At 37.2% G+C, this 18,796-nt stretch overlaps 1 protein-coding gene across 2 annotated transcripts; it reads right to left on the bottom strand.

Annotated features, from left to right (window-relative positions):
* Positions 1-2,102: 2,102 nt before the first annotated feature.
* On the bottom strand, positions 2,103-9,064 carry LOC128619867 (RING finger protein 223). Of its 2 annotated transcripts, XR_008388019.1 has the most exons (4): positions 8,276-9,064; positions 6,834-6,912; positions 3,838-5,197; positions 2,103-3,785 (listed from the first exon to the last, which is right to left on the bottom strand). XR_008388019.1 is itself a non-coding variant. In XM_053644347.1 (3 exons), exon 3 carries the CDS (start codon positions 5,171-5,173, stop codon positions 4,517-4,519), a length of 657 nt encoding a protein of 218 aa, XP_053500322.1. In that variant the 5' UTR covers positions 5,174-5,197; positions 6,834-6,912; positions 8,276-9,064; the 3' UTR covers positions 2,104-4,516. The 2 variants fall into 2 exon arrangements, 1 of the variants encoding a protein (XP_053500322.1); XM_053644347.1 differs by having other exon boundaries at positions 2,104-5,197.
* Positions 9,065-18,796: the final 9,732 nt, after the last annotated feature.

The following is an 18,796-nucleotide window of genomic DNA, read 5'->3' on the forward strand; positions in this document are numbered from 1 at the left end:
TCAGTTCATAACATTGCATAAGTAAGGAATATAACACAACTGGGGCATGCTGTTATAGAAAAAAAAAACAACAACAACAACATTGGAGTGGTGTGAGGCGATATTTTTCTCTAACAGCACATCCACAAATCAACAAATCCCACAGCAATCAGAATCGAGAATTCAGCAGTGCTGTGATATAACAGAGTGACATCATGATTAGGTTTATGTTGTCGCCACATGACCAGATGTTAAGATGTGCATTTTGAACATGGTTTATATTTACAGTTGGCTACAATGGTACTATAAGTAGATCAGAGGGGTTGAGATTAGATTATTAAAACCCCAATCTACAGGATAAACTGGAAGGATATAGTTGAGCCTGAATTTGGGACATTTGGCATTTATTCTGACGGACAAATCAGCCTGAAAATCTGATTATCCTGTAGTGTAGATCAAGCATTAGTGTTGACTATGTGACAGGCAAGTGTCAAAACCGCTCCGCTGTGCAAATGCATTCCATGCAACACCAGTTTACGTGTGTGTGTGTGCGTATGTGTGCGTGTGTGTGCATGTGTGCGTGTGTGTGCATGTGTGTGGTCATATTTGTTCAGCCACCCTGTAGATTCTTGGATGGCTGAGTTTCAGTTCAGAACACACACTGGAGACCTGGCTACCAATACAGACACAGAACAGGAGGTAGGTGTGTGAGGTAGGGAGTACAGTTATCAGATTGAACACAATGTGTCCTAAACTAATAGTAGGTGGACTATTCAGGATTGAATTCAGTCTGATAAGCTTCAGAATTGGTGTGTGCATCATGACTAGGATCCCACAGAATGGGACCCCAAGAGTAAACTACTGTAATAAACAACCATCATAGCAAAATGTTAATGTATTTCTTCTTTAAAAAGGTTTTTCTGGAAAAAAACAGTTTATTATTATTATAATTATTATTATTATTATTATTATTATTATTATTTTAGGAAAGTTACAGTTAATTTGCATATTGTGTAAAACAAAAATATGTTCTTTTCTTTAATACAAATTGCAGCTTTTATACCAAGTACAATCCACATTAGTACTTAAAAGCGTATTTACCATCCTTTGATTCTTGTATCATTTAGTTTTCAGTCATTTCAAGTAAACTTTATTTGTGTTATATTTATATGGTGAAACCAACCAGGGTCATTTTGACCCCAATATAAAATAATTGAAATAAACCCACCATTATTCAAACTTCAACAGTTTTTATTTATTTATTTATTTATTTATTTTGTATTTAAATACAAACCTACATAGAGACCTTGGTCTCAGTATGACCCCTGTCAAAATAAAGGTTAAATAAATGTAATTCAAATTTAGATTTTTCAATTTGTACATAATGTGAAATGATTGGTGTTTACATAGAATTAGGAACACCACATGCTACAGGGAGTTATAGCACATGATTTGGCTCATGCTATGCTAAGGGAATACTGGCATGTGACAGGAGGAGCAAGCATTTGCTATCTTCCTGTCTGTGTTTCGGGAGCAAAGACTACACCTTTTCTGAGTAGATTTTCCAGCCGATCGTTGGACATCCACAGCAGCAGGTGGAGTTTTCCTCACTCCCATGGTGGTCATTGCTGCTCATATTGGGGTTTGGAGCATGGCTGTATCAGCTCTCCTCTTTACGTGTGGCATGACCAGGGCATGCCCCAGCTGTCTCAGGTAGGTCCGGCGACGTCGGCCACGTTATGAAAACTTCCATTCTGTGACGTTCCCCATCCAGATGATGAAGGTATCTGTGTCTGTCTCCTACAAAATGAATGACAGTGTGCCACTACCCCCTCTGATAGTTTGTGATACTTTAAATTTTGACCTATGGGAAACATGAACTCAATAAACAGTACCATTGATTAAAACTGCATAGGCGGAATTGAGTGCTTTTGACTGGGGTCCCCTAGGACCCCAATACATTGGTATTTTTAAAAAGCACTAATTAAAACAGAAACTGAAAACAATAATATGAAGTCATTAAGAACAAACTGATTGACAACATCATGAAAAATTGGAATGATAGAATAAAACACCTGTGAGATATGACAAAAAGTCCACCTCAGGCATCTGCAGGTACCCCAGTCGGTAGGATGAGGGTTAATGTGAGGTTGGGGTATTTTACTACAATGGCATGTGTTCAAGAGAAATTTTGGAGAAATTCAATGTAATTAACACTCGTAGACATAGTGTTCAAATGTTGTGCTCTCTATGGCGTCTGATCATCTTAACATCTCATTACTAATTGGAAACCCTATCATCATATCCATCCACTTTCTCATACACATGGACACGTTTGACAGCTGCTCATGCTGAAGCGTCCTCAGTTTCCCCATGGGCATATTTGTGCATTATCTGAGACTACATACAGGAGCTGGATACTGTTTCACACTTCTTTTACTTTTAACCTCATTTCCCACAAAGGCTTCATAATGAACTACTTTAATTGGCTTCTTGTGGATTCTAAAATGTCCAGGAGGAGGAGCGGGTGATTCAATCAGGTGTGTGTGTGTGTGTGTGTGTGTGTGTGTGTGTGTGTGTGTGTGTGTGTGTGTGTGTGGTCACGTTTTCTCAGTCAGCCTGGAGATGTTTGGATGGTTGCGTTTCAGTTCAGAACACACACTGGAGACTTGGCTGCCAATACTGACACAGAACAGGAAGTTAGAACAGCAAAGTTACAATATCAACATTACGATCGATCATGGATGCTCTTCATTCAAGGGTTGGTGTTTAGTCAGCATTTATTTTTTGATAGGCAAAAAAAAAAAAAAATGTAGTCCATAATACAGTGAGAACAAATATTCTATATACAGCGCATATAAAATTATACACAACTATAGAAATATTTATGTATGAAAGCCACATAAGGATATTCATAGTGCAGTTATTAAAAAGTTAATATAACCTTTTAATGGATTTTGGCATGAGGCGTCTCAGGTCCACTGTAAAGAACCACTTTGAATACTGTTCTGAGATTTCTAATTTCAATCATTTTTTTATACAAGTTTTAAAAAAAACAAACAAAAAAAAAAAAACATGGCATTGGATCTTAAAAAAAAATAGCCAGTCAGACTTGGAATTAACCACAAACTAATTTACATTCCTTTCTTAATTCAAAGATTCTGATTTAGACGTGGAAAAATGTAAATACTTTTAGAAAGTGCCGAAGATGAACATAGTATTAGACCTGTTTACATCACATGTTAAAGTCTTTTACCCTTCAAGTCATGTCTTTTACCCTTCCACAGGTGTCCTACCGCTCATCATCTCATTAGATCTATAGTAAGTCCAGCCCTGTGCTTTTCCTACCTCTCATCATCTCATTAGAGCTATAGTAACCCCTCCCTGTGCTTTTCCTACCTCTCATTATCTCATTAGAGCTATAGTAACCCCTCCCTGTGCTTTTCCTACCTCTCATCATCTCATTAGAGCTACAGTAACCCCTCCCTGTGCTTTTCCTACCTCTCATCATCTCATTAGAGCTATAGTAACCCCTCCCTGTGCTTTTCCTACCTCTCATCATCTCATTAGAGCTATAGTAACCCCTCCCTGTGCTTTTCCTACCTCTTATCATCTCATTAGAGCTATAGTAAGTCCAGCCATGTGCTTTCCCTACGTCTCATTATCTCATTAGAGCTATAGTAAGTCCAGCCATGTGCTTTCCCTACCTCTCATTATCTCATTAGACCTATAGTAAGTCCAGCCATGTGCTTTTCCTACCTCTCATTATTAGAGCTATAGTAAGTCCAGCCATGTGCTTTTCCTACCTCTCATCATCTCATTAGATCTATAGTAATTCCAGCCATGTGCTTTTCCTACCTCTCATCATCTCATTAGAGCTTTAGTAACCCCTCCCTGTGCTTTTCCTACCTCTCATCATCTCATTAGATCTATAGTAGCCCAGCCCTGCACTTTTCTTACCACTCATCATCTTATTAGATCTATAGTAAGTCCAGGCCTGTGCTTTTCTGCAGATGAACACGAGTCTCAGTAAACCAATACTAATCAAAGATTTAGCCACTGATTTGTCTCGCAGCTGGAAGCGTCACCACTTCACAGCTCCAGGTTTCGATCCTGAGCTCAGGTTACTGTCTGTGTGGAGTGTTTCTTGTTCTCCCTGTGTCCATCTGGGTCTCCTCTGGCTTCTCAGGTTTCATCCCACCTCCCAAAACAACACAGTAGGTGGATCGATGATGCTAAATTTCCCCTAGATGTGAAAGTGTGTGTGTATGCTGCTGGCGATGGACTGGCATCCATCCAGTCTTCCCACCTCATGTTCAGTATTCCCGGGATAGACTCTGGATCCAACACAACCCTGTCAAAGATAAAGTGGCTACTAAAAATGAATGAATGAAGGTCATACAGATGGTTTTGGACAAGGTTTCAAGCCCATTCTCAGTTTCTAATAATAATAATAAAATTTCATTCGTGTCTTGCCAATCATCACTGAGTGTACAGGTCTCAGGAGTGTAAGATGAACAGTTTGTTTGTGTGTCAGTCATGGGTATATCAGTGTGCGTGGAGATGTGCTGGGGTTGGTCTGTGGGGTGCGAGGCACGCAGCGCATCGACCCTGTGGTGATGATACACTGCAGCGGCCACAGCACAATCACCACCACCAGCACCATGATTACAATAAACAGCAGCAGCTTCTTCCAGTTAGCGAGTCTTTCCATCAGGCTCACCCTGGGGCGCGTCTGACGCGGAGCACCTGCACCATGCCCACTGGCACCAATATCAATGCAGATGCAGAAAGCCGGCATGCCTGTCTTAAGTGGCCGTTTGTAGCACAGCTTGTCCCCATCGAGCCACACGGGCTCCTCGTGTTGCTGATGCCTGGGAAGACGACACAGAACCTCATGGCTGGTGGTCAGAGCCGGTGGGCCATTTTTAGGGATGGCTGTCAGGTGGCGGCAGAAGGGACACGAGATTTTGCTCTCCTCAGGGTCCATGGAGATGGCCATGAGGCGTGAGAGGCACTCCAGACAGAATGTATGTGTGCAGTCCAGCTGTTTGGGCGTTTTGAAGACATTGTCATACGTGGTGAAACAGATGGAGCACTGCAGCTCGGGACCTTTCTCCACTTCAGCGTCCACTGTTGTCTGGGTGTGCCACACAGTCGCTCCCAGGTCCATCTTACAGGTACATCCTATCATTCACACCTCCTTATGTCTGATTGGCTAAAAAATGGCACATTATGAAAAGTCTCAGATTGGTCTCTGCTTACGTTGTAAATAAATAAATAAGCAATTCAATTAGACCATTATGAAAGATATAACTACATGAACAAGAGCTGCAATATATTATACACAAAAAAAAAAATGCACAAATAAATGAAAAGTTATCTAAATATAATGAATTACAGTTCATTGTTTTTAATCCACTGTACTTTTTGTTCTTTTAAATAAAAATAACATAGGGTAAAATTAAGGGACTGATTAATAATCATTTGGCGTTTAATGACTAGTAATCTAAATATAGTGGTTGCTTATTGAGAACACACACAGACTACAAAAACACAGTGGATCCTGACAGTGTTCAAGACACCACTAGTGGAGGATAAATTAGTCATTTGATGTTATTTGATGACCTTTTCATTATTAGGCAGTAATAATTGGATGACTTTTATTTAAACATCAATTTCTTTTTCTAACCACCTTAACATTGTTGTGCTTATTTATGTGATTGTTTTATATATTAAGACGGGTTACTGGAACTGAGAGATAAGGAAAAAATGTGTATATACTTTTATCTAGACTTGGTTATGAAGGCCACGACTAGTCTCAAGAATATGAAAGTCATTGACATTGACCTCAGTTCCAGTATCAGTAACTGAAAAAACAGTGCTGCTAGATACAGCACAATATGTCTAGTATTTTTAATGTCTGTGACACTGTCTCTACTTTTAACACTAAAAACTTCAGCATGCTTTAGCCTGTAAAACTGTAACAGCCTTGTACCTGACCTACACACAACAGCTTTTACTAATAGTAATTATTTTGCAGAATACTGCACTAGATTGAGTGATATTACGGTATTATGCAGGCACTTACCTCCACACCTTATCATATTTTATTGAGCTGTAAATGTGTTCCTGACCGTACCACTCTCTAGCTTGACCATAGCTTGGCTATTCCTTGCAAAATCACAGCAGAAGTCCAATTAAATAGAGCTAAAGTTGCTGATAACCTACAGTAGCTACTGATGCTTTAAGCACTTTTCCTTATATATGATTGACTTCTCTAGGTTTAATTTGAACTAATTTGGCATTGAAATATTAATACATAATACATATATTTTATATTTATTTTTTATATTTTTGTCTTTGCACTTAAATGATAATGTATAAATAGATACAGTATTACATTTTAACACTAAATCCTGTTTTCTAAGCACATCAAAGTTATCTTAAATTTCAAACTTTTTTAATGACTGGATATTTTTTGTGCATATAAAATAGTGTCCAGTGGTTGGACTGCACAATTTATTTATTTATTTATTTATTTATTTATTTATTTATTTATTAGTAGATGTGAATAACTAAATCTAAATCTGTTTTGTTCAATTACATTACTTACAATTTTTTTTTTTTTTTACCAAAGACAAAACGTTTACAACAATTTACTGAAAGCTATAGGGACAATAACACATACTAGATCACATTAATTGAGTCCGTCTGGTTTTTGAACTCTGACCTCCGGACCCAGCTAGATATTTGTGTAAGTGTAAGTGTGAGGCGATTCAGTACGTATTTCAAATGCCAGTGATATCAGGGATAGTTTTAAATTAGCATGTGTGAGCTTGATAATGACTTACCTTGGATTTATGGTCTTGTGTACGTGCAGAACACTGAGATCATGCAACGATGCACACTTGACCAGTACACAAAACAAGTCTGTGTAAAAGAAAAAGGGAGTTAAAGAACACACTTGTTACACCGTGTACAGTACATCTAGTGCATCTATTAATCTGGTATAAACAGGTGTGTAACTTATTCTTTTCATTTGACATGGGTTAATATATCCACAAATGTTTCGAGAACACATTCACTGTTGGCTGCAGTATCACGCAACGCTGCGCTTTGGCCGCCTTCATCATGTGTGTTTTCTCTGAGAGACAGTGAGTTATGTGGGAGTCCTTGTCTTGCGACGGGCAGCACACACAGCCCGCTTTGTTGTTTCTGTTTTCATTGCGCCGTCAGGTTTATGCGTGCCCTTTATAAACCTTTTAATCACAATCAGATACTCTGAAGCCTCTTACGTCTTCACTGGATCTCACTTCTCTGACTATTATAACATCCAGAGCAACTCAATATTATGGTTCCAGTGGGATATCAGGACCATTTTGGCTTGGCACCAAAACACAGGAACAAAGAGCACTGACAGGTGATCGATTTGATTGCACTCTGTTTATATTGTCTCAAACGTATATATGCTTATTCTGCTTAACAAGGCATCTGTACTGCTTACACTGAAAAATGGCTGAGCATGTGCACGTGTGTGTGTATATCCATTTGTAGATCTGGGATAAGAGTTTTCACACCAGATGTTCTGTTCACACAAAACTGCAGGGTGTGTGTGTGTGTGTGTGTGTGTGTGTGTGTGTGTGTGCGTGCGTGCGTGTGTGTGCGCGTGTGTGTGTGTCTGTCCCTATGTCTATCTGTCTGTTCTTCTCCCTCTCTCCACACTACACAATGCTCCTGCTTGTTCTCCCTCTTATTACTCTCTCTTTGGCATTCCTGATGCCCGGGCAGCTTGTGAGGCTCAGAACAGTGACAGGGGGAGGTTGAGCCTCTACAATCACCTCACTGCACCTGAGGGGACTACAGACCTTCTCTGGTATATATTAACTCAATTTATTCTAGCACATGGAGTTAAAGTGCATACCAGACATGGTTCTACTACTCCATTGTTGGATGACCCTCCCTCCAAGTGTAACATTTTGAACCTAGTGTACGGTGCTATCTAAATGATTAAGGAAACAAAGTTTAAAATTGTGAAAGCTGTCCTCATTTTCATGAAGTTCAAATCCAATGCACTAACTTCAGGTTGTTACAAAATGTGTATCCTGTTGATACTTGACACTTGTTTTTTTCGTAAGATTTTGATCTCGTACTCACATCAGGCTTAGTCCTCACGGTTCTCTCAGCTTGTACTATATACTAGTTGTATTGTTCTTTCCTTTTAACAAAACTTCAATTTTTCTTTGCCAACTAAAGGTGATTGCAGACACACAGCAAACTCTACAGACACACTTACCTGTTTGTGTACCCGTCTAGTTTCCTCTCTCCTCAGTTGCTTCTAGAGCATGTTCACATTCTCGAGTCTCGAGTCAGCGGTGCTGCAGGTGAAACAGAAGTGCACTGCCTTCTCACTGCACGGTGACTGCCTCATCTCCACTCTCACTTGCCCCAACGTTCCTCACGCCCTGTCGAAATGACACTGATAGGCAGGAACAATAACTCTGCCTTGAGGCAGGCTTAGTGAGGGGGGAGGGCCAGTACGAAGGACAAGGGAATTTCAGAGTGTAACATTTCCAGACCTTCTGTCTATCTGTCCCTACCTATGTTTTAGTCTTCTTCCTTTTCTCCACAATCTCTACTCGTTGGATACATCTCCATTTCTGTTATCTGTGCTTCTCTGAAGGTGCAGGCCGTGGATAAAATGAGGCTCGTATTGAAATTAGGTGTGCCTTTGCCTGTCTTTGATTACACAGGTGCAACCGTCTGTATGCAAACTACAGACTGGGAGTTGAAGCCTTTGCAAAAGCAAACATTGGGAACACAAATGAAGTTTGTCTATCCAAAATAAAAGCCAGTGTGTACACCTGTCAGGTTTCGTCAGCCAGATAGCCAGGTTATACCTCATACAATAAAAGAATATTCTCCTTTGATGCTGTACAGTCATTGAATTTAATCGGTTCAAAAGTTTTAATGTTGCATAAATGCTTAGGCTGAGTCACCCTTACACTCCTTTGAGGAGCATAAAAAATCATTGTATGGTTAAGGATTGTCCTAAACCAGTGGTCATCAATCCTCTTCCTTGAGATCTACCTTCCTGCAGGTTTCATCTCCAACCAAAACCCATCATGCTTGTTTTAGTTGATCAAGAACTTCTTAAGGCAATGATTAGCTGGTCAGTTGGGCAGGTTTATGGTTGGAACTAAAGTCCTTCAGGAAGGTAGATCTCCAGTAACAGAGTTGGTGACCACTGTCCTAAATGAACCATTTTTTAGAACTCACTATCATGTAAGGATTTAACCATTAAGGAAACCGAACTCATAAGCATGTTAGATTAAACTGTTTTTCTAGAAGTACCAATTTCTACATGCAATTATTTATCCTTATTTTTTATCCTATTCAGATCATTATACCTCAGGTATGTTTCATAACATATAAGGAAGAGAACGATTTGCTTACTCATGTTTTACGGCACGCTGAGCGGAAAGATGGCCAATGACTGATATCTACTCCTTTTGGGTTATTGAATAACTCTGAGTCCAAATATGGTTGTATCATATTAGTCAGGACACTTAATGAATGTTGATCTAGAGAAGGGTGTAGGTTAATGATTGGCTTGCCTTTATTTTTAACTTGGAGGAAAAGCTGTGTGTCATGAAGTCTTTATACACTGATGAGGAATAAGGAGGACGTTAAGGCCTCCGCAGTGTCAGTTAGGCAAATGAGGAAGATAGACACCACACATGTAAAAAAAAGAGCAAGGTGAAAAAGACAGGTGCGACGACTACCAGCACTCCTCCTCCCTCTGATCACAGGCCATAATAAAATCCTTGTTCTACCCACTCATGTGTTAAAATGGAAAACATTGTATCAGGAATGTCAGCAAAGTAGTAGCAAAGAGGCAATTGCTGAAGGACAAACTGGTGATAATCAGTTAATCCAACATAATCCAGTCTTTTAGTATAGGAATAAATCCTCCAGTTTCAGGTGCTTACCATTCTCTGTGTCTCGAGTCTTATTTCACAAGAATGTGAAGTATGCCTTTACCGATACTATGAAAGTCATGCATGAGCTCACAAGAATGCTGGCAATGGAGCAGAAAAGTGAGGAGACTAAATTGAGGATAAATAATGACAACAAAAGTACAACTGTAATACTTATTTGGTGACAAGTTAAAGCGTCAACATCACTATATTTAACGCTTTCATTAGATTTCTTCACTTGGCCCAACTGATCACTGTGATGAATCCAAATCTCTAAAATGAATGCCTAATCTCTAACTATTTTGGAGAGATTGAATAGAGGAAATGGAGTCAATCAAGCCAAGTCATTTCTCTTAAATAGCACATTTAAAGACAAATGTCTGCACAATGAAATAAACAGAAATGAAATAAAATACAAAATACAATTAATACATGGATAAATGAAAGAAAAACAAAACCACAGAAGACAAGATGGGACAAAACAAACAGAGGTGGAAAAAGTTCTGGGTCATTCAACCTCAAGTGGCCCAATATAGGTTGCTCGACCATTTTTAATTTTCCTAAATATTTTTGAGTGATTACCTCTATGTATTGGCATTGCAAAATCACCAGTTTTGTTTTTTGTTGTTATTATTTCACACAACAATCAAACCTCAATATCTCGGCTCAGGATGGTCCTAGCTCCTTGGAACAAAAACTGCTATCTAAAGCGCATTACAAGCTACATGGACATATATAAATGTGTATACAAGTGTAAATATATGTATAACATATATAACTTAAGTCCAAAATTTAATACTCAAGATTGCTCACAGTTCCACTTTTAGGGTCAATCTATAATCTTTTCAATCTTGAAAATCTCTGGTGGGGGACCAGATACGAACCTGACTTGTAAGCTGTAGTTACGTACTGCTTTTATCACAGGGGAAACAACACCATAGCTCTGTTTTTAACACTGTTCATTTGGAAAACACCCAACTGATCACTGTTATTCCATATTTGGATAAAAATCTATTCACGCATACCAACTGTACACCTGTACCAACATGATAGATCAGGCTGGTTCTTCAAATCTGGCCCTCAAGGTCCACTGTCCTGCAAAGATTACCTCCAACCCTAATCAAACACACCTGAACAAGCTAACCAAGGTCTTCAGGATTACTAGAAAATTACAGGTAGGTAAGTTGGAAGGTTGGAGTTCAACTCTGTGGAATTTAAGAACCATAATAGATCAAGCTTGATTGTTGATAATATCAAATGTAGTAACATTTTATACATCATTGCGTATACATTTTATACATTCATTACGTAAATTGTCTTAAAACATCCACATGTAATGGTTCCAACTTACTGTTAAATACAGTAGTCAGGCAAAGTAAGGAATGTAGCATTAGGTCCCATTATGCTACTTACATAAGCATTGTACTGTATGAACGTCACACTTTTGCTACAATAGTGTTATACAAATACTAATTTTATATAAATACAAAGTGCTATCTGTATGGGTAGGGGAGAGCAGGGTACAGCCCAACACATTTTGGTTTTTGCTTGGTAATCTTTAAATATTTAAAAGTTAGCATTCATCGTGTTTTAATACAAGCAACGTATACATCTCTGCTCTGCTACAAATGAGCACTTGAACTTTATTTCTAGCAGCTATCATTCATTTACAATTCCACCAAAAGTGATGGGATGTGCAATATTACAACCTACCCCATGGGTGGGGTTAACTAACAGACAGACGGTTAGTTGTAACACTTGCTAAAAAAGCCTGATAAATTAGTGCCACATGTCAAATTATATACAGTATAAACACTGCCATTGGACTGTAAACAAGGAAGGGCAGCAAATTAAATTAAAAAAAAAAAGGTTTTTTTTTTTTTTTTTTTTTTTTTTTTTTTTTTTTTTTTTTTTTACCTTTTCCTTTGGAATCTTTGCAAACATATGGGAAATAAATTACATGTACACTCTCAACAGTGTAAAATTGACTGGCCAGTATTTTTAACAATACAACAAACTCAACACAGTTTAATTCTTTGTCACAAATATGACTTACATAGAGTTTATACCCTTCAGTGTACAGTTTATGTTCTCACCCCTCAGAGAAGACTTCACCCACTCCCCACCCCAAGGGACAGAGGAAGCAAAATCTTCACCACAAACAAGGTGTTTCTTACTCTGTGTTTCATTCTGTGAGTAGAAAATTCAAGAAATACATTCTTTTTTTTATTATTATTATTTAAATGAAAGAGAATTGACTTGTCATTGTTTATGTGAAAGGTGGCTTAGTTGCAACATTACATAACAACTGTTGGAGGTTGTACTTCAGCCTGTCTAACACTTGCTGTGAGTTGGTCAGATGTTTCAAAATATTGCTGCTGTATGTTGTAGGTAAGAAGATGCTGATTAATGTAATATAAGGTTGGAATGTGTAATTTACACACAGTTCAGTAAACAAAACAAAGAAAAAATGCAGTGAAAACTCTTTTTGATATGAATTTCTTGGAAACAGGAAAAATTGTTCTGAAAATCTGGCCGGAAGGACATGCTGTTTGACCTTGTGTAATAACAACAACAAACCCCTTTTTTTTTTTTTTTTTTTTTTTTTTTTTTTTTTTTTTTTTACATTTTGCTCGGTGTTAGGTTGTACTCCACACTCCCTTACTCCAGGTAATTAGTAAGTATTGGTGCTATTGGTAAGTGATGTTAATAATGCTTATAAGTAAACTATATAAAAAAGATTTATTTGAGGGTTCCTTGGCTAGTTATTTATTCATCTTTACTTGAAACCCTCCCTTTCAGTGGAACACACTGTTGTAGGATTTTACCTAGAAGTTCTAAGGATTCATACAAAAAACAAAACAAACAAACAAACAAAAAACCTGTCAGAGTGCTAGATTTGCCCTTTTGTATGTGAAAGTAGTTAAATGAGATCATCTTTCAACACTGTGTTTGGATTGTATGTGGCATATTACACTATAACTAAATTGTCACGTGTTAAAAGACGTCAATGGTTTCAGTGCTTAACTATTCATCACAACAATATAGTAGAACTTTGTATGCTTGGTGAAGTATGAAAACATAACAGAATATGAACAATATCCAAATATATATTGAAAGATAAATTGTATGTCAGTAGGTCTCAGGAAATTGTGTCTACAGAGATAAGGCTAAACAGTCCTTGTATAAGATTAAGATATGTGTCCAATTTTTATAACAGATGTAAGAAGAAAGCAGGGGTAAGTGCATGGACTTTGTCCTAAGAGATTGGCCTCTTTGATTGCTATGTGTTCTATTTTTGTGCCAAGGTAGTCTTTAGGCAGTAGCAAGTAAGGCCAAGCACTGCTTCATTACCTGAAACAAAGCATATTGTCTTCAGAGGAATTACACCTTGTTTATATGCAAAGAAACAAATCAGGAAAAATGCCAGAATACCTTTCCGTTAAATACTAAATTAGTTTTTTAATACATCTCCTTTAAAGTGTCCCAATGTAATTATTATTATTGGGTCAGCTCTGATCCCAAATGACAAGGAACCCTTGTAGTTATTCAGGGTTTATATAACCACAACTTCAGACTAACTGGAAAAGTGTTCAGGTATGGACTTTTCACTCACGGTACTGGGAGGGAACTTGTTAACCTTGTAGAACCTAGAGAAAGTGCACAGAGATGCCCAGGTAGCAGCAGGGCAGACTTCTCAGAGCAGCAGGTCTTTATGTAATACCCATGAGGAGGAGACACTTCTCATAACATGGCATGTCACAGTAGGAACCAAATGCCCAGCTCATTTATAGACCATAACAATGCTGCCCTATGTCTTTCTTCTAATGAACAATCTGAGGATTAAATTGCCACCATCCAGTCTAAATGGTCAAGGTTTCTGTAGGGCGTGTACCGGGCGAAAGAAGAAAAGCCTTGCAGGCTAATCTTCATGGAAAGGTACAAGATCTATCGCTTGTGTTGCATTGGGTGATATGACCTTGAGTAGAACCCCAACCATAATGTCACCCCAGAGTCATCTGGCCACCTATGTACTGTAAGCAAGGAGAGCTTATTGCCTTTTCCCTACTTATCTCAGTTCCCTCACTTCTGCTAGCATCAGTTTTCAGAGACATCTATTTCAGATCTGCATCTAGCAAACGTTCATAAAGAGAGGTCTTAAGGGATGCCAGCACAAGCAAGAGATCCAACAGTGATTTTCAAAATCACCCTAGATTTTTAAACATCACTGCGAAAGGCCGTGCAAAACAGTTTTGTGCAATTGCAATTTTGCCAATTCAAGTCGTTTTCCGCCAAAAAAAAAAAAAAAAAAAACCCAGCAGCAAAATCAAGCATGTATGGCCGCAACTATCACAAAAAACCTTTGCAGAATCCTGTACGGACTGCATAGTGTATATACCACTGTCTTTAAAGACAGTGTGATAGAAAATGTAGACCAAATAAGAAGAATTCTTTTTGCTGTCAACTTCAATATGATGCAATTGTAAACAAGAGACAATTTTCAAGATGAACAAAAAAATAGACAAGGGTATCTAAATGAAAAGATGGCAAGTATTCAAAGAAACATCTAATCTAGCCTAGTAGGCTTTATTGCTAATACAATGTTGCATGAACAGGTCTAGTTGTAATTGTTATGTTAATTTGTAGGCAGTGGTGGGTAAAAAAAAACAAAAAAACAAAAAAAAAAAACACGGTATGTTGAAATGGGTCAAACCATTAAAAAGAGAATGTTTATTTATTTATTTTTATATCATTGCATGGCATAGTCTGCTCAACTGAATATGTCCACAGGATACTAAATTGAGGTAATGAAATCATAATGCATGCACATGATTTAAAGGATAAGCTGAGTAAGCACTCACCTGCTATGGTTACAGCTCACTTTCAGGAAGTGTAGTTGGTAATTTTATTCAAAAACAAGTTGGTCCTTGAAGTAAGCAACGTCTAAGATAAAGATGTCTCCTCTATGTGAACAAAAGAAACCTTCTTGTGGATTTTACACAGTTTGTATTAAATATTGCCTTCAAATGGCATTCTATAGTAACAGCCTGTAGACTGTTGTATATTGGGTTTTTTATATTGTTGTTGTTGTTGTTTTTATTTTAAAGCATGAATGAAATCAAATGTTAAAAACCAAATAATCCTTTAATACCAAATGTCAAGAAATTGCAAAGACCTTCTCAGGGTGGAAAAGTGGATGATTACAGTGGACGTTTAGCTCACATGGTTTAATGCATTTTATGCTGGAGTGGAAGCAGAGGCTCAAATGACCATCCTTTATGGTCACAGTGATAAAAAGAGGTCAAAATTGTTGGAAAAACCCCCACCAAAGCCTCGAGGAGGCAACTTAATTTAAGTGATATTGATATAATGAAATATTCTCAGTTAAATATATTTTGTAACCATTAGAAAATGCTAAATGTTTTTGTTCTTGGTCTACGTGTGTAGCAGATGCCACTAGCAAGGATAATAATACTGGTAGATAAATCCAGGCCAGGAAGTATTTTTGTTACAAAGTACAATGATTTTATGGCAGATATTATAAAGGCATAAAACTCTCAAAATAAAATTCCTTAAATATTTCAAATGCAGGGATGAACATCTTACTTGAAATGCCAGCAGGTGTCACTGAATAACACTTTCTCTACTGATGAATGACAAATATCAATTTTCCAGTTTCAGAATGTTCCAGAATGTTATAAAAATGTGCGCAGGAAATTATTTTTGGACTGAGACTAATATTGTATTTCCGGGACTGGAAAAAATACTCAATGCCAGGAAAGTGTTTTAATCATTTTAATTAACCATTAACCATTAACCATTAACCATCAGTGGATTTTAGAGATAACATGTTCCATTTATTATAATGAAAATGGCTTGATTGTATTTTAAGTATGGGTATTTACTATAGCATATAGTTTGTATTTTAATCCCACTTTCCAAATTTTATTTGATTTTTTTTAGAAAACAGAGCAGACCAGAGCACTACACTAGATTGAAAACTTTCAATATCCACTACACCTTCATACGCGACAAGCATTCTACTTATCGTGCTAGCCTTATCATGCACTGTAGATGTGAATAAAATCACCTGTGTATGTAGGTCACAGCCACACTAAACCCTGAACTAAATGCCATGTGAAAAATTAAGTACACCCCGTGGAAATTGTTGGCTTTTTTTTGACATATTTGGTCAAGCAAACATTTGATCCTCTTTGAAGCAGTGCCTATTAATAAAGTTGATACACTATCAAATGACGCATACAATTGACACCTTGTAGTTCACAATTTAAATGAACAAAAAACAGATCAGTCACATGGGAAAAAGTAAGTACACCCCTACATTTATCACACCTTCAAATCCATAAAATTAGAATCAGATGTTGAAGATTGGGTGCCAGTGATTAGAACCTGCTTAGAGAGTGCAGGTGGAACCGATCTTGTTTATACCACTCTCATATCTAGTGTCTGGTGTTCCCTTTGCTATTGAGGTGTGTGGTGTCATTATGCCAAGATCTAAAGAGTTCTGTAAGGCCTTCAGAAAAACGGTTGTGGATGCCTATGAGTCTGGCAAGGGATTTAAAAAGATCTCCAAATTATTTGAAATACATCATTCCACTGTAAGGGAAATCATCTACAAGTGGCGTGGATTTAAAGCAACTACCAATTTGTCCAGAACTGCCTCATGGACTGGACAGCTTGCATTCATTGATTCAACTATGAATTCTGCATCATATCAAAGAGGGCTTGAAAAGGACATATGTCTGAAAGTTGAAGTTGAACTGAAAGTGGACCTTTCAACAGGATAATGATCCTAAGCACACTAGCAAATCCACCAAGGAATGGCTCAAAAAGAAGAAATGAAGGGTTATGGAATGGCCTAGACAAAGCCCGGATTTGAATCCCATTGTAATGTTGTCGGGGGGATGTGAAACGGGTAGTACATGCAAGAAAACCCTTAAACATCTTGCAACTGAAAGAATATTGCATGGAAGAATGGTCAAAAATTCCAGCAAGCCTGGTTTATGCAAAATGCCTACAAGATGTAATTTCTGCCCAAGGAGGCAATACTAGCTTCTGAGGCCAAGGGTGTACTTACTTTTTCCACAGAAGGATATCACATCTATTGATATTTCTGTTGAATAATTGATTGAAAAGCTCATTTTCCTTGTGATTTTGTTCAAGTATATAACCTTTTTTAATAGGCACTGTTTCAAAGATGATCAAATGTTTGCTTGTTCAAATATGTCATAAAGAAGCCAACAATTTCCATGGGGCATACTGACTTTTCACATGACTGTAGTTCCAGACTTACATTCATCGCTGCATACCACATTTACTATTAGTTTCACTGTAGTTACTGAATAATTTGTAGTATATACTGAATAATATGCCTTTATATAAATAAGTGAATATTAATTCAGTTATGTATTATCCATTCATTTAAAATAAGCTATATTGTTCACCCTGATATTTTATTATCACATTTGTACAGTGCACTTTAGGTTCACTTTCATTATAATTATTAGTTTGGTTTTTAAAAAATCCCTCCTCCCAGACAAAGCGTCATGTTAAATGATTTATTTCCTGATCAAGTTTGATTTTTGCTTTGTAACAATTCCTGTCCTGCCATTTCCTAAGTGTCCAGAGGGAGGAGGTAATGCTTTGTCAGAAGATGCCAATTACATCCACCATGTAGTACAGTTTATTTGAAACCATATACATACCACAGATCTGAAAGTACTACTACTACTACTACTACTACTAATACTAGTACAACTACTACTACTACTACTAATAGTAATAATAATAATAATAACGACCCGTTTTTGGGAATTTGCTTTCTTTGGCAAGCCTTAAAAGGATCAGTATCATAATGCTTAGGATTATTATTATTATCATAACAACATTCACAACAACACCAACAACAGCAGCAGCAGCAGCACCACCACCACCACCACCACCACCAACAACAACAACAACAAACAGAAGACTACTACTACTACTACTACTACTACTACTAATAATAATAATAATAATAATGACTGACTGTTCTAGTAGGACAGCTAATAACCAAAGAATATTCTTCTTCTTCTTCTTCTTCTTCTTCTTCTTTCTCTTATTATTATTATTATTATTATTATTATTATTATTATTATTATTATTATTATAACATCAATCACAACAATACCAACAACAAACAAAACACTACTACTACTATTACTACTACTACTACTAACAATAATAATAATAATAATAATAATAATAATAATAATGACTGACTGTTCTAGTCAGACAGCTAATAACCAAAGAACATTATTATTTCTATTCTTCTTCTTCTTCTTCTTCTTCTTCTTATTATTATTATTATTATTATTACTGTTGTTGTTGTTGTTGTTGTTGTTGTTGTTATTGCTGCTTTTCCCCCAGTCAGAAATGTTTCTCAAATCATCACCTCATTGCATCTTGCATGGCACAAAAGCACAAACTTCTTCAGACTATTCTCATTTAGTAGTCTTTAAACATGACTTTTAAACATGACGCATTGTGTATATTATACACATCACCATTGTGCAGAAGAATGAGGTACTGTGAAATCTAAGCTGTTGATTCTTTTCTAAGCGATTTTTTTTTTCTTTTTTAGGAAGCAGCCTGTTCATTAAGCTTAATATTATTAATAATGTATTTTGCTTATCTGAATGGCCCTATTGTGAACAAATACCTGGATATATTATGATGAATGTGCTTTTGGGGTTATAGGGACAGGACTGTGCTGTAAGAAGAGAACTGCTGCTGTTTGTGTGTTCCTGAGCCATGACGTTACCATGGAGCAGCAC

Source organism: Ictalurus furcatus, chromosome 15 (genome assembly GCF_023375685.1).
Source record: "Ictalurus furcatus strain D&B chromosome 15, Billie_1.0, whole genome shotgun sequence".
NCBI classification, from domain to species: domain Eukaryota; kingdom Metazoa; phylum Chordata; class Actinopteri; order Siluriformes; family Ictaluridae; genus Ictalurus; species Ictalurus furcatus.